The sequence below is a fragment of the Pongo abelii genome, chromosome 9 (genome assembly GCF_028885655.2).
Source record: "Pongo abelii isolate AG06213 chromosome 9, NHGRI_mPonAbe1-v2.0_pri, whole genome shotgun sequence".
Taxonomy (NCBI): domain Eukaryota; kingdom Metazoa; phylum Chordata; class Mammalia; order Primates; family Hominidae; genus Pongo; species Pongo abelii.
In genome coordinates this window covers 74418569-74443225 of record NC_071994.2, presented here as the reverse complement: position 1 = coordinate 74443225, position 24657 = coordinate 74418569, and the positions used below count along the sequence as shown (strand labels likewise).

General features: G+C 44.3%; 1 protein-coding gene across 5 annotated transcripts in view; it reads left to right on the top strand.

The window, feature by feature from the left end:
- The window catches only part of CLPB (ClpB family mitochondrial disaggregase), a 147030-nt gene that overhangs the window by 22212 nt on the left and 100161 nt on the right, over positions 1 to 24657 (top strand). For 2 of the 5 annotated variants that reach the window (NM_001133667.1, XM_054523843.2), the window contains 1 exon segment: positions 11617 to 11703. The exons of 2 other annotated variants lie outside the window; for them this stretch is intronic. In NM_001133667.1, the coding sequence (NP_001127139.1) occupies positions 11617 to 11703 (87 nt within the window). 5 annotated transcript variants of the gene reach the window in all.

Sequence of the window (24657 nt, the reverse complement as noted above, 5' to 3'; positions counted from 1 at the left end):
GCGGTGAGTTGTGCTCCCTGAGCCTGTGTAAACATCTCTGAGCACCTGTGATACTTAGTGCACTTATTTGTATGCTTGTTTCATTTTCCCTCCTCCAGCTCAGAATAAGAGCTCCTTGTAGACAAGATTCATGTCTGATTGATTTCGGTGTCTGTCAATGCCCAGCACAGAGGCTGGCTTGGAGATGTTACTTCAGTTTTGTTGAGTGAGTGAAGGCCACACCTTTGCCCGAGGAGGCCAGGTTTTATGGTTGGCTTTTCACTGTCTCTTCTTTACTGGAAATGTTGTGGGATTCCTGAACTTCACAAAAGGTGGCTCAAGTACCAACACTGTTTCACTGTTTGAGAAGTTTGAACCACTATTGTGTCTCACTGCTGTAGTGTGACAGGTTTCCTGGCAGCCAGCCAGGAGGCCTGCTGTGGGGCCAGTAGGTGGCGCCTATGACCCTTTCCCACACCTCAGGTCCTGCACAGGCCTTTCCTTCTCACCACGGCAGCTGCTGACTCTCTGGGAAATGCATATATTAATAGCTCTGGGCAGGGGTACCCAGATGAAGGTGCTTTGGGCCACTCCCTCCTGTTTATGGCCTTGTATTGTTGGACTTTCGTGTTTTATGCAGTCTCAGCCTTGGCACACACTGCCTGGGGAAGCAAAGATGTTTGCCACAGAGGGTCCCAGAAGGTCACTCTGGGAATCTGTGCTTCTGGCCCATCCTTTCTGGCACACTCTGCCTCTAGGAAGTCATCCCCGTGGCTCTCTTGCTCTGACCTGTACTCTCATGGCACCTTCCTCTAGGGTCCTTGCTTGTATTTTAGCTGTTTGCCCTGTGTGTAGCTGTCCAGTGAATGCTTTGAAGGCAAGGATACCGCAGAATTCATCACAGTACCCTGAGTGCCCTGCTCAGAGTCCTGTAATAACCAGTCCTCAGGAAGAGTTTATGGAATGAATGGATGCATAATAAGTAGTACCTCAAAAATTGTTATCCACATTGAAGGGTATTCTACAAACAAACTAGCCTTACTCTGCAGAATATGTCAATATCATGAAAATCAAAGAAAGGTTGAAGAACTATCCTAGATGAAATTGAAACATATGCAGTGTTTGGTCCTGATATTGATCCTGGCTTGCATCTGGATCACAGGGGGAGATTGCTATAATGAATATTGGGATAATTGAAGAAATTTGAATGTGGGCTGTATATTAGATAAAAATAGTATATCAATGTTAAATGTTCTGAATTTTATCATCATTAGTTAGTGGTTCTGTAAGAGATGCTCTGGTACTAGGTACCAGATGCATGTACCAATGTATCTGGTATATGCTCAATGAAGTATTTGGGGGTAAAGGGGCATAGTAGCTGAAATTAATTCTCACATGGTCTAGCAAAAAAAAAAAAAATAGAAAAGGAATAGAAAAGCAAATGAAACAAAATGTAAACAGGATATGAGTGAAGGCTATTTATTTATTTGTTTTTTTTTTTTTTTTTTGAGACGGAGTTTCGCTTTTGTTGCCCAGGCTGGAGTGCAATGGCACGATCTCGGCTCACTGCAGCCTCCACTTCTGGGGTTCAAGTGATTCTCCTGCCTCAGCCTCCCAAGTAACTGGGATTACAGGCATGTGCCACCACGCCCGGCTAATTTTGTATTTTTTAGTAGAGACGGGGTTTCTCCATGTTGGTCAGGCTGGTCTCGAACTCCCAACCTCAGGTGATTTGCCTGCCTTGGCCTCCCAAAGTGCTGGGATTACAGGCCTGAGCCACCACACCTGGCATGAAGGCTGTTTGAAGGGGGGTGTGTGTGTGTGTGATTTTTGTAACTGTTCTATAAGTTTGAAGTTATTTCAAAATAGAAAGTTAAAAAAGAATCTAAGCACTTTAATGTGGGCCAAGTTTCTGTAAGAGAGATGGGACAAATAATAATCACCCAGTGTTGCACTTTATTCAGTTGATCCAGCAAGTATTCACTGAGGTTGTGATTCAGCTCTTCCACTGTGTGCCTCAACAAACAGAACAATTGTAATAATAGCAACTAAGATTTGGAAAATGTAAGTGCCCTCACAAACACTATTTCCTTTGGTCATCTCAGCACCCATGTTAGGTAGGGCTGGCAGGCAGGTAGGGTAAGATGACTGAGGTTCAGAGAGGGTAGTGTGATCTGCCCACAGTCACACAGCCTGGAAGAGACAGACAGAGGCAGGCTCATATATAGATCAGTCTTTTCCAAAGGGGATGCTTTCTGAGCCTCCCTAGCTGTGTATGTAAAAGGAAGATTTGGACTGATTAATCTCTGCAGATCATTCTTTAAGTTCAGAAATTTTAAAGTTTTCTGTGATAGAAAATAGCCAGTTATGAAACATGCAGACACATTCCACAGTACACTTGCATTTGTGGTAGGTACTGCATACCTGCCAGCCTCTCCCCTCCCTCACTGCCCTCACTCCCTTGGAGTTCCCCAGGCATGACAGAATGCTCAGTGGGCCATCTCACTGGGAGTGAGAGCATCTGGAGAGCTTCCTCACGGAAGGGTCCCCAGCTAGGCCTTGGAGAAGGGTGCTCAGTTCAAGTAGCAAATGCAGAAGTTGCTGGAGAGGCCTTGTCTATGGAGTTGAAGCACCAAGACCCTGCCTGAAGTCTGCTGTCCCAGGCTGGGGGGTCTATGAGCAGCCTTTGCTCCCTTGCCCTGCCCCTCCCAGCCCTGGCTGGCAGGCTAGATAACGTTAGCACAGATGGAGGCTGCCTGGGGATTCTGGCCCCAGGCATCTTGCCTCTGCTCAGACAGCAGGGCCTGGTGCTGTTATTACTGTAAACAGGGCCTTCTGTGAGGCTCCAGCCAGGGCCCTGTTGCCCAGATAGCAATCATGATTGGGTCTGCATGGCTCAGTGCTTCCAGGCCTCTGATGCAGGTGGGATAGGGCTCCCTACCCTTCAGCCCCTCCCCAGCTGCAGCTGAGGGCTGGTTCATGTGAAGGATCCGGAAATCAGTTGGAACAATGCATCATTGAAGTTCAGTGGCCGCTTTGTATTGATTGGTCCTAAAGAAAGAGGAAGAAAAATCAAGTGGTACCTCCCTCCCCTGAGTGGAAGAGCTAGTTAGCCAGAATAACTCAAAGCTGCCCCTGTGTCCCTTTCTGGGACTCTTTCCCTCCCTCCTACAAACAGAGCCTGGGGAGTTGTCTTTTCGTTGGAAGTCTTTATGAGTGCAGCATCTCCTAGGAATCTACTCAATTTTCATTTTGATGCTGCACATATTTGGAATTATAACGTTATAGAGCTGGTAGAGACTTCAGAAATAATTTCATTCATTTCCTTCTTTTACTGCAGATAAAAGTAAGGACCACAAAGACATTTATTGTGCTCACATAGCTAGTAAGTGATAGAGCCATGACTGGAATTTGTGACCTGTAGCCCCTAGGCCTGTATCCGCAAATGTCCTCAGCCCTGAGACTGAGAAGCTGCACCCACACCCTCCTACATATACATAGAAGCCTAAGTTCTTCGAAAAAGACAAGCATACAGTTATAAAACAGGTAACTTCCAGCACCAGACAGAAGTATTGGTGAGAAGTTAATGTGGGTAAGTGCTGTAGACATTCATTTATTCAGACCCTGAGCTTCGTGGTGTGCCAACTGCCATGGCAAGCACCTGGAGCAGAGAGATGAAGGCAAGTCCTTGTTTCTAGAAGGACATGCTTGCCTACTGGGGAAGTTAGACCTGTGGACAGTATGATAACTACATTGATACAGGTTAGCACAGGGGATTGTGGTGGCAACAAGGTCATCTTAGGGAAGGCTTCTTAAAGTATAGGATTTTTTTTTTCCTAAGAAAGTTTTATTTTAAAAAAGAGTAATAGTATGGTCATTGTTATAAAAACAGCACAACTTCAAACAATACAGAGGCACTCAGAGCAGAAAGAGAAAGCTTGACTGCTTCATTGCCCCTTCCCCAATCAGTGGTAATAGCTGTTACCTCTTTGGTCTTTAGCCTGGTGGACTCTCCAGGATCGCTGATGGATGGGAGCAGGCTATGTTTTTCCCAACTGATTTGTCCTTCTGTGGTAATCTTCAGCTCTTGGGCTAGGGAACCTTCCCTTTCCTGCCGCTGCCCTTGCCTGGGAATTTTAGACATTCGTTTATCTATCCTCCAGTAATTTTGAGCACTTACTATGTTCCAAGTTCTGTGTATGCCTTTTCCTGTATCATCCTAGTTACTCTGTCACTTCTTTAAAATCGAGTGAACACGAATTGGAAAGTGATAAAAATAGTATAAGCTCTTCTTATGCTATTTTGTACAGTGCTATATTGCATCCCAAGTATTTTTACATATTTTATCTCACTGTCTCTTCATAGCACCCCTATGTGACATATATAGTAGGGTTGGTGAGGTGCTCTCCATTTTTTTTTAACAGATGCAGAAACAGGCTTAGAGAGCAGGCGCTATCATGTAAATGAAGGAAGCAGTTGAAATTCAGAGAGGCTAAGTCATTCATTCATCTACCACTCCTCACTTAGTAAGTAACAGAGCCTGGATTTGTTTGTTTGGTTTTTTTTGAGATGGAGTTCTGCTCTTGTTGCCCAGGCTGGGGTACAGTGGCGCGATCTTGGCTTACTGCAACCTCTGCCTCCTGGGCTCAAGTGATTCTCCTGCTTCAGCCTCCTGAGTAGCTTGGATTACAGGTACTGGCCACCATGCCAGGCTAATTTTTTATATTTTTAATAGAGATGGGGTTTTACCATGTTGGCCAGGCTGGTCTCAAACTCCTGACCTCAGGTGATCCACCCGCCAGAACCTGGATTTTTTTTTTTTTTGATACGGAGTCTCACTGCCGCCCAGGTTGGAGTGCAGTGGCATGATCCTGGCTCACTGCAACCTCCGCCATCCGGGTTCAAGCGATTCTCCTGCCTCAGCCTCTGGAGTAGCTGGGATTACAGGCGTGCGCCACCACACCCAGCTAATTTTGTATATTTAGTAGAGACGGGGTTTCACCATGTTAGCCAGGCTGATCTCGAACTCCCAACCCCAGGTAATCTGCCCGCCTCCGTCTTCCAAAGTGCTGGGATTACAGGTGTGAGCCACTGCACCTGGCCCCCAGAACCTGGATTTGAAACGAGATCTTTGCTGCTGATTTTTCTGACCCACTCTACTGCCTGAGAGTTGTGCAAGAGCTTGGATTCAACTCTGGACTTTTTTTTTTTTTTTTTTTTTTGACATGGAGCCTCTCTCTGTTGCCCAGGCTGGAGTGCAGTAGCATAATCTCAGCTCTCTGCAACCTCTGCCTCCCGAGTTCAAGTGATTCTCATACGTCAGCCACCCGAGTAGCTGGGATTACAGGTGCCCGACACCACGCCCGGCTAATTTTTGTATTTTTAGTAGAGATGGGGTTTCGCCTTGTTGGCTGGGCTGGTCTCGAACTCCTGACCTTAGGTGATCTGTTCGCCTCGGCCTCTCAAAGTGCTGGGATTACAGGTGTGAGCCACCACGCCTGGCTTCAACTCTGGACTTCTAATGTGGTCTACTCTGTGTCTACTACCCTGGGCAATCCCCAGATAGAGGCCACCTACTGCTGCCCTGCCAAGCAGGAGACCTAGTTCATTAGGGAAGGGCCTTCCACAAGTCTGGAGTGAGCCCAGAAAGGCCCACTATGCCCACGCTGCCTCCCTGGCCCCTGGACACAGGCTGTTCTGCCCTGAGTGGCAGCCTGAATTAAGCATTCTACTCATCATCTCAGGGATGATGGAATCCTAACCTTTTCAGAGACACCGTACTCTGTCACAAGCATTGCTCTTTTTAAAAGAGATTAATTCACTTGCCACATTTTGCCCATTGGTGAAAATCACAGAGGAGAGCAAGGGTGGCTTTCTCAGGCCTCAAAGGCCCTTTCAGTCTCTCTCAGTGGGCAGCCCGCCCCCTAGCTGGCCCAGGACTTTGAAATGACTGCCCACTGTGCATTCACTTGCAAAGCAACACAGTGAAATGCAGGAGACCTGGTTTGTAAAATCCCAACTTTCTGGGCTGCTCTGCACCGAGGGGAGGCAGGGGAGGGGCCTACCCAGCTCTTTCAGAGTTACTTGTGGTTGGGTTCTCTTGTGGTCTTTTCTTTTTTTTTTTTTTTTTTTTTGCGACAGAGACTTGCCCTGTCACCCGGGCTGGAGTGCAGTGGCGCAATCTTGGCTCACTGCAACCTCCGCCTCCTGGGTTCAAGTGATTCTCCTGTCTCAGCCTCCCGAGTAGCTGGGATTACAGGTGTGTGCCACCACGCCCGGCTAATTTTTTGTATTTTTAGTAGAGACAGGGTTTCACCATGTTAGCCAGGATGGTCTTGATCTCCTGACCTCATGATCCACTCACCTTGGCCTCCCAAAGTGCTGGCATTACAGGCATGAGCCACCGCACCCAGCCCGGTCCTTTCTTGATCTACCAGGTGCCACCACTCCTTACGAAGTTCTGTTTTAATCCTTATGACCACCTTGCACAAGAGGGATTAATATCTTGCATTTCATAGCTAGTAAGTGACAGAGCTAGAATCTGAACTCCAGCCTTTGGACTCCAGGGTCGTTGCTTTTTTTCCATTACACCTCAGCCCCAAGAGACTGCAAAGAAGGATGCTCAGTCAAGAAGCTGGGCAGGGCTGAAAGCTGGAGTCTCCCTGAAGAACACCAAGATTTCCTCCTCTGAATGGCCCCTCAGGTTTGTAGAGCCCTTTCCTTCATATTTCAGTGCTGCCTCCTAAAACTCCTGTGACACTGGGAGGATTGTGATCCTCATTGGACCTATAAAGAGACAAAGCTTAGCCAGATGATGTGCCTTCCTTTAGGACGTTAGAATAGTAGGTGGCAGAGGCCGAGTGCAGTGGCTCATGCCTGTAATCCCAGCACTTTGGGAGGCCGAGGCAGGTGGATCATGAGGTCAGGAGATCAAGACCATCCTGGCTAACACGGTGAAACCCCGTCTCTACTAAAAAATACAAAAAATTAGCCGGGCGTGGTGGCGGGCGCCTATAGTCCCAGCTACTTGGGAGGCTGAGGCAGGAGAATGGCATGAACTCTGGAGGCAGAGCTTGCAGTGAGCGGAGATCATGCTACTGCACTCCAGCCTGGGCGACAGAGTGAGACTCCATCTCGAAAAAAAAAAAAAAAGAATAGTAGGTGGCAGAGCTAGAGCTAGAACCCAGGTCTCCTGACTCTCCTGTATGTTCTTTCATTGAAATGATAGCAGGTTTAGAGAAGTGCCTCTTCCAGGAGTTCTTTCTCTTAAAATAGAAAACCCTGCAGTATACAGAAGAGAAAATCCCAAAATGCAAACATGCATATAACAAATAGCTCAAAATTGTTAGTGATCAGAGACATGCAAAATAAAACAATAATATAATAGCCCTTTACACCCACCCATTAGACTGGCAGTGATTAGAAAGCTGGCTATGGCCAAGTGTTGACAGGAAGAGGGATACACAGGCACACCTCTGTCCTGCTTGTGGAAGGGTCAGTGGGGCAGCTATTCAGAAGAGGACCTTGGCACTATTTAGTCAAATCAACTATGCACATACTCTAGGACCCAGTGATCTCACTCCAAGTACATGCCACAGGGAAATGCTCACATAGGTCCAAAAGAGGACATAGGAGAGGATGTTCTGTGAGCATTATTTTTGGTGGCTGGGAGATAGAGGCTCCCCGGGCGGGTATGCCTGGGAGAGCAGAGAAAGAAAATGTGGACACACACCATGGGGAGTTATGCAACAATTAAAAACAATGGAGTTATTGCATACTTAGCAATATGAGTAAACTTAAAACAGAATTTTCTGTGAAAAAAGTTGTAAGCAGAATTTTATACACATACACACACACGTACCTACACACACCCATGTATATGTATTTATAAAAGAAGGAAGGAGGGAAGGAAAAGAAGAGATAGATCTTGCCTGGCTCAGGTCTTGGAAAGCAAGAACGTCTCTCTCTGTCTCCTCCCCAGTAGCCAGCAAGAGGCTGGGCACAGAGTGGGTGTGTGCACATGTTTGCTGAATGAATGAACAAAGTGCCTAGAGCCAGCCTTGCTGAATTATCCAGGTCATCCTGTGTGATCACATCTTAGAATCCCTGGGTATTGGCCAACCTGCCACTACCAGCTTGAGAGTGCAACACTTTGTTCCATCAAAATGATGGAAGTGAGATAGGATAGTAGGGTCTGTATTGAATACCTGCTATGTGCCAAGGCTGGGATCTTGCAACTTAGAAATTATTACCCCAGAGGTCAGAAGACTGAAAATTAGCGTTGATTTGCTTAGAGTTATCTAGCTGGATCAGAATTCAAATCAGGGTCTGACTTACTCCAACGCCCTTTATTCATCCATTTCTTTTTATTAGACTGCACTCAGCCCTTCAGGGGCAGTAGGAGGAGGCATTTCAATCTTCTTTCTTCAGCCCTACCTCTAGAGCAATGCTGCTTCCACAATTTTCAGGGTCCAGGCAGGGGAACATGGGTAATTGTTCCCTTGGAGGCATGAGGGATTTTGGTCACTCTGAGTTTATCCTAGCTACACCCTCCTTTCTCATTTTCCTGCCCAAGCTCCTCTCCCAAGGTCTGTATTAAACTTCCAAACTGGTCTTCTTATCCCCATTTTGTACCCTCCGCCCTTCAAATTCAGCCTGCTTGGTGATTAGGTTAATTTTATAATTTCTTTTGTCCCAAAACCTTGAATGACAACCTCACTGCCTTTGGTGGGAAGCTTAGGAATGGCAACTAGGTTTTCTCTCTGTTGCTAACTTCAATGGATTGATGGTGGCTGATTGGAACCTATTTTGAAGAGGATTCTTTTTTTTTTTTTTTTTTTTTTTTTTGAGACAGAATCACACTCTGTCGCCCAGGCTGGAGTGCAGTGGCGTGATCTCAGCTCACTGCAAGCTCCGCCTCCCAGGTTCACACCATTCTCCTGCCTCAGCCTCCTGAGTAGCTGGAACTACAGGTGCCTGCCACCACGCCCGGTTAATTTTTTGTATTTTTAGTAGAGACGGGGTTTCACCGTGTTAGCCAGGATGGTCTCGATCTCCTGACCTCATGATCCACCTGCCTCGGCCTCCTAAAGTGCTTGGATTACAGGTATGAGCCACTGTGCCTGGCCTTGAAGAGGATTCTGAGGCTCTTTCAAAGACTCCACAGCAAGAGCTGCTGGGAGAGATGTGTGATATCCCTCTTAGACATGGGAGCACAGGACAGTAGCATGCATGCCAGGAATCTGTCAAACCTTTAGACTGAGCTTTTATCCTAGGGTCCATTACTGATTTCATGGGGGCTGCGAACACCTGATCATTATATGTAAAAAAAATGTTTTTGAGAGTGTATGCTCCTATGCACTTTTCTGGAAGAAATTCAATCGTAGTCACAAAAGAGCCCATATCTCAGAAAGGTTTATGCCCACTGCCTTAGCCTCCTAGTCTGACATTTGAGGTCTTGTGTTGGCTCTGCATGCCTCAGCAGCTGTCTGTTTCTCCGCTGTGAACTGTCACCCAGATGGAGCTGCCTAATGATCTCTGAATGTTCCTTTCCTGCTTCGCAGTCATATTCTGTTTCTTGCCTTGATTGACGTGCATTTCCTCCCACTTCTCTAAACTCTTCCCCTTCTTCAAGACACAATTCAAGTTTGTGCCCTCAGAAGCCTCTGATCAAAGGCTAGAAGCCTTTTGGACTGAGGGTCAGAGAAGCGAGGCCATCCCATCAAGATCATAGTTAGGATCAGAACCATGTGCTCTCTACCATATCACGTGGCCTGCTAAACAAGGAGAAGAGGTTTTGTAAATTAGACAGGGTTCTTAGCTTCTTTAACATTCTTGGCCATAGAAAATTTTTTCTGCATAAAAGAAGTATAACATTGTATATAGTAAGGGACCTTCACCAGAGTAAGTCCTCCAAACTAGAGGTAAGAAAGGAATGTTTCCTAACCTCTCTTAATACTCTTCCCTCACATGTTGTACCCCAGTCATACCAAACATCTTAGGGGGTCTCATATACCCCGTGCCTGCTCCAGGTGAAGAGGACTGCCTCTACCTGGAACACTCCTTCCTCTCCCTCACCCGCTTTTGTTTGGCCAGTTCCCCTTTATCAGCACCTCCTCAGAGAGGCCTTTTTGGCCGCTGAGACTGGGTTAAGTTTCCTTGTAGTGCACCTGCAACCCATAGTCCCATTCATAGCACTCATGAGATGTGCAGTTCTGTGGTCTGTCTCCCCCTTGGGCTTTGACAGTGCCTTTGAAAGTATTTGAGAGAAGCCTTAGTACATGATGTTTCTCATCATCCTCTCAAGCCTTAGTTACCTGCTAACATCAGCAACACAGAGATTTTATTTGGCTCGGTCTGTAGGGACATTTACTATAGATCGTGGCACAAGAATGGTGCTAGGACTCAAACCCAAGCCTTTGGACTCTCTGCCCTTTGGCTAGAACCCACTGAAAAACAGCCTCCTAGCTTCCCAAACCCCTCCTCCCTTTCTTGGCACTGTGTTCTTTGATATGATGTCTCGAGCCATGTCTTCTCCTCACCCTCATCCAGAATCCAGCAGGGGACCAAGTGCATGTCATACTGATTCACTGACATCAGTGTAGTGTTTGTCTTTCATGTTATCTAGAGCCAGGTTCTGTCTGGAGGAAGGGTGGTGAGGTGAGAAGGAGCCTGGCTGTAGAGTCACTGCCAACCAGTCACTGCACTGCCCCTTAACTAGCTGTGTGACCTTAAGCAAGTCATTTCACCTCAGTGAGCCTGTTACCTTATCCCTGAAAAGAGGCGATTACTCTTAGCTCCTTAGGTGGTGTCAAGAGTACATGGAATCATGAATGTAAAGTACCTGGGGTAGTTCCTGCTTGTAGAAGGTGCTCAGTAAGAGTTCATTCTATTTACCCACCCCTACATTGTTGGTCCTCCTGTCCTGGGAGCAAAAATTCATACTTTTAGTGGGATACTTTAAATTCTGTGTTTGTTAATTTATTTAACAATTATTGAGCTTCTATAATGTGCTAGGCACTGGCATATAGATTCTGGTAGGGTCTCCTAGGAACCTAATCTGTTGTTTCCATCTTTCCTTGGGTTGAAGGATTTTCAATTTCCAAACAACCACAATACAGATAAACTTGAGGAATATGATCATTTTGTGAACTGGAACTACCTAGATAAGACATGTCATTAGGCATTCTGTTCCTAGCATTGGGAAATTAAGGAAGGAAGAGCTGTGGACTGGATGAGTTAAGGAAGGCTTCCTTCTCAGGAGTCCACAAGCCACAAGGATTATATTAAATAGCATGAGAGGAGAATTCAAATAGGCAAAGGGGCAGGGAGAGAGCATTCTGGACCAAGGGAGTGAGAGTGTCAGAGTATTAAGATAGGGAGGGACCATTCTTTTCTCAAAGGGTTTGGAAGATAACAAGGGGGACAGACTGATTTAAGGGAAGGAGAGAGATAGGGGAAGCCTTGATGGGACAGAATGGCCAGAGGAGCTGACATTGGGAATGTAGTCCTCAAAGGCCTCTGTTTCCCGACTCATTCAGCCTCTGTTTGTTGACTGTGTCATTTCTTCTATGGTTGTTTCTACTTTTACATCCATGATAAGCCATACACTGAAAATATTCCTCTGTCTTGTTTTAGGCTGTTGTCAGAAGGTGCAGATGTCAATGCAAAGCACAGACTTGGCTGGACAGCACTCATGGTGGCAGCCATCAACCGAAACAACAGGTGAGAGACCTCCTTCCACACAGGGCTCCTTTAGGCAGATCTCTGCAGACTGTGCTCCTGAGCACTCTCCCACCTGGTGTGCCTCCCTGCTGTCTTTTCCAGAGGCAGGAAGATAGATTCAGACTGAGGTACTGGACTTCACCTGGTGCATTGGACTGTATAGTAGCCGTGGACTGGAAAGATGTAGCCTTGAATCCCAGCTCCCTCAGTCATTGGCTTTGTGACCTTAGGCACGTCATTTGCATTGTTGTAACAACCAAATATTTGGAAGGCTGTTGTAATTGGTTGTGTGTATAGGTGCAAATTATTGTCATGTTCTGTTACCTACCGTCTGTTGACCTTGAGAAGTCTGCAGTTACTGTCCCCAGTGAGTTCTCCTCCAGGGGCTTTTTCTTTGGAGGTTCTGATGGAAACTAAGAAAGATGGGGGACTTCTTTCCCTCCCATTGGAGGCTGTGCTATTTTCCTGCCCCCTCCCCCATCCTATCAGGGTTGTAGCTATTGTATAAAGATTGAAATAGTTTACTTTGTGTAGTGAGTTATCTAATTCTCACAATCACTCCACAAAATATATATTATGCTCATTTTATAGCTCGGAAAACTGAAACCCAAAGAGATAAAGTGATTTATTTGTGTCACATGGACAGGATTTAGAACCTGGTCTGGCTCCCTGAAAGATCTGTGTTTTTGGGTTTTGGGGTTTTTTTGACATATAGTCTTGCTTGGTCACCCAGGCTGGAGTGCAGTGGTACGATCTATGGCTCGCTGCAGCCCTGGCCTCCTGGGTTCAAGCGATCCACCCACCTCACCCTCCTGAGTAGCTAGGACTACAGGTATGCACCATCACACTGGGCTAATTTTTTTTTTTTTTTTTTAAAGATAGGGGTCTCACTGTGCTACCCAGGTTGGTCTTGAACTCCTGGCCTCCAAGTGCTCCTGCACCCTCAGCCTACCAAAGTGTTGGGATTACAGGCGTGAGCCATTGTGCCCAGTCATGATCTGTGTTTTTTACTTTATCTCACTGCTACTTCCCGATGCCAGATACCAGCCTAGTGCTGATGCTGCCTTTCCATTTCAGTCTGTTCTGATTTCTGCCTTGGAGTCTGTGTAATTCTGGAAGTGCTGGGATGAAGTACACATTTGCTCTAGCTATGATTGTGCGAAAGAATTGATTAAATAAGAGCAAAAAGGGATACTTTCAAAGAAAGCAGAGTGGGCACTTTAGTAACAGCCATTGAAATTGATAGTTAGAGGTACCAATTTCAATTCTTTCTGCAAGTAGGTGTTTAAGGTGTACTGGCCACCTGTGAAAGGATTATAAATGTGAAAGAACAAATGTAACTGGGATTTTATAGTATAGAGGTGATACTGCCTCAGACTGACTGAGAGACTTAGCTGTACATGAGATGGGTCTCTCTTCTCTGCTTCTTTGTTGTGGACTTGTTCTCAGTCACTCGGTTTCCTGATTTGCTCTCTTTAGCTCCAAGCACCTATTCTTTTTTCTTTTTTCTGTTTCCTTTTTCTTCTTTTTTTTTTTTTTTTTTTTTTTTGAGACGGAGTCTCATTCTGTTGCCAGGCTGGAGTGCAGTGGCGCAATCTCGGATCACTGCAACCTCCGCCTCCCAGGTTCAAGCAATTCTGCTGCCTCAGCCTCCCGAGTAGCTCGGACTACAGGCGCACACCACCACACCCAGCTAATTTTTTTGTATTTTTAGTAGAGATGGGGTTTCACCATGTTGGCCAGAATGGTAGCGATCTCCTGACCTTGTGATCCACCCACCTTGGCCTCCCAAAGTGCTGGGATTACAGGCGTGAGCCACCATGTCTGGCGCACCTATTCTTTAAAAGCAAAATTGATATAAATAGGCTTCGTGGTTGAGAGACCTAGAGTCCAGTCCTGGTTCCAAGCCTTAATTGAATTTCAGAACTCCATGGACAGCCTGTTTCTTCATCAGAAATTAATTATTTCTATGAACATTAGGTAAATATCTGCCTTAAGCCAGGCCCTGTGCTAGTGTTTGCAGAATCCGAGACCTTGGGGAGTTTGCAGTCTAATGGGGAAAACAAATGCAGGTAAAGAGACATAGTATAGTATGATCAGTGATTTCAGAGCAGTGTGTATGGGATACTCTCGAAGCAAAGGGTGTGAGGGAACTCAATGTGGCAGCATAGTAGATCCTCACCATATTCTTTTGAGAATCAAATAAGGTAATGTATGTGCTACAGGTTATAAATGGTGGGTTGTTAGTCCCTGATGCGCCCATTAGATCTCTGTACACAAACACGTGTTATTCTATACCGCTGGTACTTCACCACATGCACCAGTCTTTTCCCCCAGCTTGTAGCTGTTTCCCTCTGCAAGAAATAGCCAGTGGTGCTAAAGAAGGAGAGGTGGAGAAGTGTGTTCCCTTCTGTGTGTAGTATTTTCAAGGTTGGGACTGAATAGGAAACAACACGATGCTTAAAAATACTGTCAATTAGTGATCAGATGGCTAGTAGATGTGCTTTTGGGGACACATCTCTTTGAATCTAATGAGTTGTTGGCTTAACTGATTGCTCTGTCTTTATCCAGAGCTGTTAGCAAATCAGTGATGCTTGTTGAGCAAAGTGAGAGTGTTGGCTTATATTTACTTGCTTTGGTTCCTAGGACTAATTAAGTATCCATTTTGTGACCTTCTCTTCCTTCCACTATCCAGGGAGGACAAATTTTTACTGAAAATAGCACACTCTTGGGTTGGATTTATGTATTCATACCACAGAATTTTTTTTGGCCCCTACTGTTTGCCAGGTACTGTTCTATGTACTTGAAATAACGTTGATGAAAAACAAAGATCCCTGCTCACATAGAGCTTATTTCTGTATTAGTTGTGGTCCTTTGGTAGAGAAAGGTGTGGATAGACAATAAACAATGAGTATAATGGATATATAAACTATTTAGTATATTAGAAGATAAGTGCCATGGGAAAAAGGAAAAGTAGAACTTGTTCAAAAGGGAGTACCAGGAGTACATTGGTCAAGGTGAGTAGGCCTCATTGTTAAGGTGCCTTGTGAATAGTCTTGGAGAATTATCATATCCATACCAGCACAATCTGCCAGTAAGTTTTTCCTTATTAGAAATATACTGATTTTCATATAATCAGTCTCCAAATCCTTCCAGAATCATATTGGTCAGGCCTGAAATGCTACCACCTTTGAATTAGATTTCGATGAAGGGAACATAGAGGGGGAGCACCCTTGATTCAAGGCTGAAAGCAGAGAACCTTCCCCTCCTTCACCTCCTTAGGATGTAGGCAGCCACAAGCTCAAGAGAGAGATCCTTAGAGTAGCCCAATCATTTCACCCTGATGCTGCTTAATAATATGTTAGGTCTTTAGGGATATAGAATACAATAGTCTCTATCCTTAAGGAGCTTAATGTCTTATGAATTTCTAGATCTGTATGTACATTTTATTTAGTTTTGAATAGGAAATAACAGTGCTATAGAACTACACTTTAAAAATATGCACAATAATTTAATTTATAATTTATTTTCTCCTTTTATTTCCAAAAAGAGTTTGAAGTGACTTAAAATACAAATATAAATATACACAGGAGAGGGAAAACTGGATCAAGATCAGAAATCATATTGGTTAAAGGAAAGATAATTGTATAAAGATTGAACCAGAGATTCTCTTTTCTGAAAATAGATTTATTGTTTTTGTAAAAATCATACATAAAATAGTAGTCACCTGAATTCCCTTTATCTAGAAATTGTTATATATATGTTTATGTACAAATTTAACATGAATGGGACCATGCTGTATTTACTGTAAATTAAGTAATTAGAGAAATTGAGTATTAATTTAGATTGAAGTTTCCTGATAGGGCAAAAAAGGGATACAGAGAGTTATATCTTTGTATATTTTATATATATTTATATTTTTATATATATAAAATATATATTATCATTATGTATATCCAGCAAACATATTTAAAAACTCTGTGGTGTCAGGTGCTAATGTGCTAGGCTATCAGGGATTCAGAGAATAAGCAGTCACAGCTTTTGCCTTAAGAAGTTACTTGGACTGCCGACATCAAGGACTTGAGTAATGTGATGCCCATTGTCTTCAGTAGCTGTGCTGCCAAAGCTTTACCAACATTCTACTAGGACAATCCTTTTGCCAGCCCTAGTAACAGCTTGGGTATAGTATTGACTCAAGGAACAGTCATTGGGGTCTGGCCCCTTCTCCACAGTGAGCCCTCTATAAGCCTCATGCCACAAGGCACTTGTTTAGCCTGAGTCTGGGTGTCTCATTCTATATTGCGCTCTGACCCAGTCCAGCTAAAGGCTAAGCCACAGAGTCCCAGAATGATCACTGTGACTTAGCATAGCCTTCACCGGCTTGTGCAAATATACACAGCCTGCAGCAAAATTCAATTAGTTTTTCTTTAAGAAGGGAAAGAAATCCAATTTTACCAAACACGGACAGACGGTGGAAGGCACTTTGATGTTACAACCTCTCGGTGATGCTTTACTTAGTCACAAGTTCATAAGCAAGAAGGCTTAATTACTTGGGAAAACACACGATTAAAACTGGACACAATGGCTGAGTATCCGCTCTCGGGCGACTTGATTCGAACCCATGCACCCAGTTCGTGTGTGGTGCAAACTTTGATGTGTGCTATGACAAGCTGAAAGTCATGACCCCCTTGGGGAAGCTCCTTCAGATGGCATTTGCAGGATGTGTAGGCGGAGAGGCAGGGCCTGCCAGGCCTGTTTGCTCAACTTTGATGTCCAAGCAGCCACAGGCCCCACTATTTGCTCTTCTACTGAGGGATGGATTGGGAGCCTCCTACCTTTCCCAGTGAACAATGGCCAGCAATGGAGTGTGACGACTGTTGACCATTCCAGAAGTCTGGTGGACCAGAACAGGGCTTTGGGAGGTGCAGAGCCTGGGGGGCCAAAAGCTGTTCATAGGACAAGTCATTTCTCCAGATGTAGCTTTCCTTAAAGCTCTGGTATTGTTAGGTGCTTGCAATGGAGATAAAAATTGTCTCATAAGTTTTAGCATGTTTTAAGTACTTCTTGGCGCTCTGTTCCAGCAGCACTAAGATGTTTGTAAATTGGAAGTTTAAGTTGTTCCTAGTCCCTTAATTAGAGTATATGTGCAGAGGATAGTGGTTTAGAAGAAAAATTGTATGACTTAGATTCTTATAATTTCTAATTCATAAAAAAGAAGCTGTCAAAACATGTATCTTATAAAGCAATAGTACCCAGAACATATAAAGAAGTCTTACAAATCAATAATAAAAAAAAATCTAATTTTTTTAAATGGGCAAAAGATTTCAGCAGATGCTTCATCAAAAAAGAGATGGGTGGCAAATAAGCACATGAAAACATACTCAGTGCAAATTCAAGTCACAATGAGATACCACTACATACCTACTACAGTAGCTAAAATTTAGGAAAACTGACAATACTAAGGGCTGACAAGGATACAGAACAATATTGATACATCACTGATAGGAATGCATAATGGTATAGCCACATTGGAAAACACTTTGGCAGTTTCTTATAAAGGTAAAGTATACATTTACCATACTACACAGCAATAGCAACTCCTAGGTATTTGTCTAAGAGAAATAAAAATGTACATCTGCAAAATACCTGTATGTAAATATTTATAGCAGCTTTATTCATGACCACCAAAAACTGGAAATAATGCAAATGTCCATCAACTGGTGAATGGACAAATTGTGGTACATCCATACGGTAAAGACAGCCAAACAAACAACGACAACAACAAAAGCACCATGCTAAGCTAAAACCAACACAAAAAGCTACCTACTCTGTAATTCCATGTATATGACATTCTGGCGAAGACAGAACTTTTGGGGCAGAAATCAGATTGGTGGTTGCCAGTGTTTGGGAATGGGAGGAGAATATAAAGGAACTTTTTGGGATGATGGAGAAATATTCTGTATCTTGATTATCATGTTGGTTACATGAGTGTATATAATTATCAAAATTCATTAAATTATATATCTTAAAAAGGATGAATTTTAGTATGTGTAAATGATACTTCAGTAAACTGACTTTAAAAACTTTTTAAAAAGCTGTCATCCCTCTCTAATTTTCATTATTAATTGTGACCAGTGGCATACTGAGAATTTGTATTAGTAATATCAAAATTAATTCATATTGTTAATGGTCACCTGGAATGTTTTGAATTCTTATTGTTGATGATATCTCACATTAGAGTGATATGCATTCTGATTTTTAGTAGGGAATGAAGATTTGTCAATTCATACTATCAGTGATGTAATGAAGTATAATTACTGATGAATAGTGATAAATTCACTTTATGAGTAGTGTACAGTGGACTTGTATAAATTCATAAAGTATATGATTCTTCATTCCAGCAAGGAGAAAGTTGAAGTTACAGACTGGGAGCTTGCCTGTCCCACACTATTCTTGGGTTCCTTATCTCTGGACTCTCACGCAGGGACACCACCTATATAGTGAGGCCATTGTGGTGCTTCAGGAACCACAGATCCTGAAAAGGGAGGCTGGTGTGGGGAGATTTTGATTTGATCCTGCTTGGGCTTGGTGGTGGCTTTTGCAAGCCTTTGCCTCAGAGAAGGTGAGAACTGCAAGGCAGCACATGAAGCACATCAGAACTGTTTGAAATTCTCCACAAGAGTCTCCCTCCCTCCTTCTGCCTTTTCTCCCTTAGTGCATTTCATCAGTGTCGGAAGGACTGGTTCCCGGCACTGCCTTCCCTGCTTGGCCAGGGTCCCCAAGGAACTGAGCTAATGAGTGGATAACACGCATTTGCCAAGGCCTTCCTGGATGTGGTACCTGGGCTTTGTTAATTTTAAAGTGCTGCCATCCTCGGCTGAAGACCATTCAATTCCCTCTCACAGCAGTCATTTATTTTTAGCATTTGCTTATTTTCCCTCTGCCTTACTAAGGGGAGAGGGTGCATTAAACCCTTTCTTTAAAAAACCAATAGCCTAAGCCAGATTGCTGTCCTACAGAAGAGGTTTTAAAGGCCTTCCTTTATGGACCCCAACAGCTCCATGGGTGTTCTTAGAGCGAAGAGCAGATGCTAATCTTGCAGCTAGACTACTGGCAGCCTCCCTGGGAGGCTCTCCTTCCTTGCTGGCTAGCTATACGTGGAGCAGGTAGAGTACCAGTGTACCTGTGCTTGAAAGTAGGTCCTTAGGGAGCCTGACCAACCACATGGAAGTCCGTCCTGCCTTAGGGGCACAGAGCCTTTTCCGTCTTCTAACCTATTCTTGGTCTGGCTTCGTGCTGTAGAGTAGGGCTACTTTCTGCCCAAGGAGGCTAGGCTTTGTGCTGTGTGATCTCCTGACTGTAGTAATGATGATGGCAATAGTTGATTGGGTGCTTTCTGTGTGCCAAGCCCATGTCAAGCACTTCCCATGTTGGGTCTAATCCTCAGGGTAATCTTGAAAGGAAGAGATTATTATTCCTGTTTTACAGATAGGGAAAATGAAGCTCAGAGTTGTCTAAGGTTGTCCAGTTAGTAAAAGAAGGAACAGGATTTGAAGCTGGGTCTTTCTGAACCCCAAACCCTTGCTCTTTCCACTGGACTACACTGCCTATGGAGGGAAGGGGCAGGGAGCAAGGCCATGGGATGGACCGAAGGATGCTGGGACCAGGAGTCAAGTCGGCTCTATCAGGGTTTCTTGATGACCCATGATGTATTAGATGGATTTTGAGAACTGTAAAAACAGACAAGCCGCTCTCCTTGTTCTCAAAAAGCTGACAGAAAAGGGATAAAAGTCCCGCTTTGGAGAATGAGGCAGAATGTGTTCAGTGCCACAGAGAAGAACACATAGAGTGCTGTGGAGGAGATGATGCTGTGTAGAGCCAGCATCATGAAAAGAGGCCCTTTCAGAGGAGTCGGGCCTTGGAAGATGGGCAGGATTTGATTGGTAACATAGGGAGTAGGGGGAGAGCATTTGCAGAAGGACCTTTGTGAGCATAGACTCACAAAGGTGGAAAGTAGAGATGTGCTAGTAGAAGCAACCGGCAGGGAACCCGAGAACATGGGACCCCTGAGCAGGGTACGTGGATATAGGCTGGCTTTTGTTACAGGTGGCCACCTGCCCAGTGCAGGACAGTACCCAGTATTCCCCAGCAAGGAAGGGTGGGTGAGGGTGCTGGCCAAGTGCCCAGAATGCCAGCACCGCAGCACTGTGCCCCCAGAAAAGTGTGCTGGGCTTGATGTTTCTCCCACCCCTACTGCTATGGCCGATTATCTCTGAGTAACAAAGAGTCATTTCTAATCCCATTTGGAATCGTTGCTCAAGATAATCCTGTTTTGTGGTAATGATATTCCAATTCCAGCATGCACTTGTAGTTTGGCAGACACATGCCTCAACCTCAGGCAACTCAAGACGCTGCTGCCTGGAAATCAGTGCCAGCTCATTTGCCTAACGTGACAGTCTCAGGGTATACTTCCTGGGCCCAATGCTCTGTTCTGTCCTGGGGTTCTGTGTTCAGTGCTGTCTTCATGGAGAGTGGCAGTTGGGGATAGGAGAGCATCCAGTGTTCATTACGGAGAGTGGCAGTTGGGGATAGGAAAGCATCCAGTGTTCATTCAGTTCAGCTGCTTGGGGGAGGGTGTTCCATCTCTAGGAACTGTGAGATGGTCTAGTTCTATACCTCTTCTTTAAGAGACTTCTTTAAAAACAGCTGTACCATAAGCTGCTTATTTTAACAGAGCTGCCAGGCTGGTGGGCCAGGGGTCGGCAGTAGATATGATGGGTGTTTCAGGCTTTTAGTAAGATATTTGGATGTCTCTAATGACATCTATATGAGTAAAATTATGATGTAAAAAATAGTATAGTCAGACTAATAAATGTAAATGACCTGGTTCATTGTTTATGTATGAATGGACATCAGACTAGAGAGCAGGCTTGAGTGGTGAGCCATGGGGCTCTGTCCTGTTCGGTATTTTATATCACTGATTTCATTGAGGTCATTGATAAATGCCAACAGAGTTAATGAAGCTTGGGGAGGTACTAATATATTGGGTGAAAAAATAGGGGACATTAAATAAAACCTCAGTGGGCTAGAGCAATGGTTAAATCTGTGTTGATAAAAACTAACAGGGATAAGTATATGGGTCAACAATTAAAAACCAACTGTAAAACCCAACGTGCAAAACTTAGCAATACTAAAAGTAAAGTCTAGAAGCTGACTAAAAACCCAATATGTTGTCCACTGTGCAACATCAGGCCCCAGAAGTGAATTGATTCAGCAAATATTTACTGCCCTGTATAGGCCCTATGTGTGAGGAGATGGAAATAGTCAAGGCACAGTCCCTGCTTTGGGGAGCATCCAGTCTACTTATGTATACTATGGTAGTGAAGAATAGGGGCTCTGGAGTGAAACTGCCTGTGTTAAAGACCTTGCTGTGCCTCTTATAGTTCTTAGTTTCCCCATGTGCAAAATGAGAATAATAATGGCACCTACCTCAGCATAAGGTGGTTGCAAAGATTAAAATGCACATAGAACTATTTAGTGTAGTATATAAGTAGGTATCTGCTGCTGTTATTAATATTGTTTTTTCTTTTTGTTGTTATTTTCACCCGAGTCTAAGAGATATGCCAGCCCCATCGTACTGTTCTGGATCATTTGCCTAGAGAGAGCCTAGTCTGGGTCCATACTGTAATAAGTCCTAACATCTAGGGCCTGACCACACTGGCCTTAGGTTTGGTGACCATATATTATGAACCACAAATTGAAAGACATGGAAGTGTATTTAGAACTACGTTGAGGATGTGAAATTGGGATTATCTTGGAAACCCTGTTGTGGTTGATCTTGATTCCCTGGCCATCTGCTTAACGTGCCATGCCTTCCTCGAGCCTTGCCCCTAATTATATCACCTCTGTCTGGGTTCACCACTGATTTTTACCCTTGTCTATCTCAAACAGACTCCTTCTTATCCCAGCTAGCTGCTATGACCTGCTTTGCTTTAACTGCCATCTGAAAATATCACTGTTCCTGGTACTATGCAGTAAGGGCTTAGTAACTATGGGATAATAAGACAGACTAATGGATGGTCAGTTGGGTGACAGCCAACATGGTTTAGGAGAATGTACACCAAGTTTAGACTCAGACAGACCTGGATTTGAATCTTGGTTCCTGTGCTTATTTAATGTGTACGTTTGGGTAACTCATATTATCTTGCCGAGCCTTAGTTTACTTATTTATAAAATAGGACTGGTACCTCATTGCAAGTTGTTATAAGGATCTGAAATAGTGAATATAAAGTGTCTAACACACTGCGGCTGCTTTATTATGATTATTGATCTTTACCTTTTGAGATAAATAAATAAACATTATCTTCATTTGAGGAAACTAGGGCACATTTTCTATACAGGTACCTTATTTCCTACCCAATCTTTAATTCATTTCCTTAGGAATCTGGCTTTAAAAAGAAAACTGTTCTCTGTGCCCTCTCTGCTCTCAGCTCATGTCCCCATGCCACAGGACTTGTAGATTTAACAAATGCTAGTGCCTTTGGTTGGGCCACCCGGCTTTCCTGACCAGCCAGAGACCAGGTTACTGAATGAGCCACAACTCATTTGACTTTCCAGCAGACCTCCTGAACTGTGACCTCTTCGCTTCCTCCCCTCATCGAGGTGTGCACTGGGTTGAGAAGAGGTCACTCTTTGTCTTCTCCTTGGGACCCGTGACACTCATCACAGTGATCCTATGCTTCAGATGTGGGGGGTGGGGAGGAGGGGCAGTTAGAGGAGCTTCTTCTGAAGCTCAACATTGTGTAGGGATGACCTGGAGCTGGGATCACTGCCCTTCTTGCTTCAACAACTCCAGCTGCTCGCCAGCCGTCTTTGACACGCGCCTGGCCCAACACAAGCCTGAGCTCACACCATAGGTTTTCTCGCTCTTCCCTAAACAATGTGAGCACCCCAACCCCCTCTGGCCACTGAAAGCAGAAAGCCTAAACACTGATCGAAGTAACTGCCCTCCCATTTATTGTGACTCCCCACCACCCTGAAAGCAAGAGCTCATCAAGGTCAGTGTGAGCCACCCTTCCGATGTGTGCTCTCGCTTTTAATCTAATTACAGCCTGATCAGCAAATTAATTTGGCTGTGGCTCCAAAGGGAGTTCCATGAATCTCAGGAGCTGCCACTTAGGGACCACCCTCCTGTTCATTTCCTGAGCTTTGTCTGGGAACTTTCTGTAGCCCAGGAAGGAGCTACTGTTCAGGAGAGGAACATATACATTTTCCACAGCTAAACCACCCGCAGCCTAGTTGGGACCTTCAGGTGGGAGAAGGCTGAGTAGGGCAGAGACAGCTGCTGTCCACCTTTCTCTCCCATTTTCCATCAAATAAATTAATGATTTCATTTATTCATCTTTCATTTATTTATTCATGCACTCATTCAGAAAACATCTATGATCCAGGCACTGGGCAGGGAGCTGGGAAATAAGGTTGAGACATGGCCCTTGCTCCATAGTCTAGTGGGAAAGGCAAATAAAAGTAAGCAGGCCATCATAATACAATATGAGGGTCACCTACCATGGGAGTGAGTACTGGGTGCTGTGCAGACAAAGAGAAAGAGCATGGATTCATACTGGGAATCAGAGAAGGCGCAGTTGAGTTGGTGATGGCGTCACCAAGGAGCCCTGAAGGTGAATGAACACCAACCAGTTGAAGGAGGGGACAGCAGGTGGCATCTTTGATGGCCCTTGGTGTACTGCAGGGAGTTCATTGTTTTCACTGGGTCTTTAATATTTCAGCCCCCAAGATTACTAGATCATATAGGAATTAGAAGTTCTATAATTGAGAGACTCCCTGAAAGGGACTAACTTTTGGAACAAATGGTCAAGTTCAATTAATATGTAAATAAAAGAGATAGGACTTCAACCCTTTTTGAAAAAAATCATCCATCTATGTTGTTGCATGTATATCCAGCCTGTTGCTTCTAACTACTGCATTGTGTTTCATAGTGTGTGACTACCACATTTACCTTATCCGTCCCCCCAGTGGTGGACACTTAATGGCCCGCAACTCCCCACTGCCACAGAATGCTTTGATGAACCATTTCTTGTGTTGCCCTTTATGGACCTGCATAAGAATTTTTCTAAGAATTATATACTCAGGAGCAGAAGTGCTTGGTCATAGGGTAAGGTGCTTTAATGAAGTCCTACAAGATTGGCTTCCAGAATGGCTGCACCAGTCTATACCCTAACAGTGCATGAAGAGTCCGAGATCCTCACGTCTTCACCAACACTTGCCATTTTTCAGCTTTCTAACATTTGTCAATATGTTGAATTTACAGTGATATCTCATTTTAATTTGCATTTCTGTAATAACAAATGAATTTGAAGATTTTCTTTATATACCTAGTAATAATCCTTTTTTGGTTTCCTCCTCTAGGAATTGGCTGTTGATCTCTTTGCTTCATTTTTGTTGGGCTTTCTTTTTCTTTTTTCTTTTCTTTTTTTTTTTCTATTTCCTTTTTTTTTTTTTTGAGACAGAGTCTCACTCTGTTGCCCAGGCTGGAGTGCAGTGGTGTGATCTTGGCTCACTGCAACCTCTGCCTCCTGGGTTGAAGTGATTCTTCTGCCTCAGCCTCCCGATTAGCTGGGATTACAGGCACCTGCCATCACACCTGGCTAATTTTTGTATTTTTAGTAGAGACGAGGTTTTACCATGTTGGCCAGAGTGGTCTCCAACTCCTGGCCTCAAGTGATCTGCTCGCCTCAGCCTCCCCGAGTGCTGGGATTATAGGCATGAGCCACTGCGCCTGGCATGTTGGGCCTTCTGATCCTAGCATTTCTATCAAAACCTGATCTGGGGCAAAGTGCTCCTACAGACTATTAACTACCTGAAAGTCAGTATTGGGAAGTGAAAGGCAATATAACATACTTGTGCCATAGACATTCTCTGCTTCCCCAAATTAGT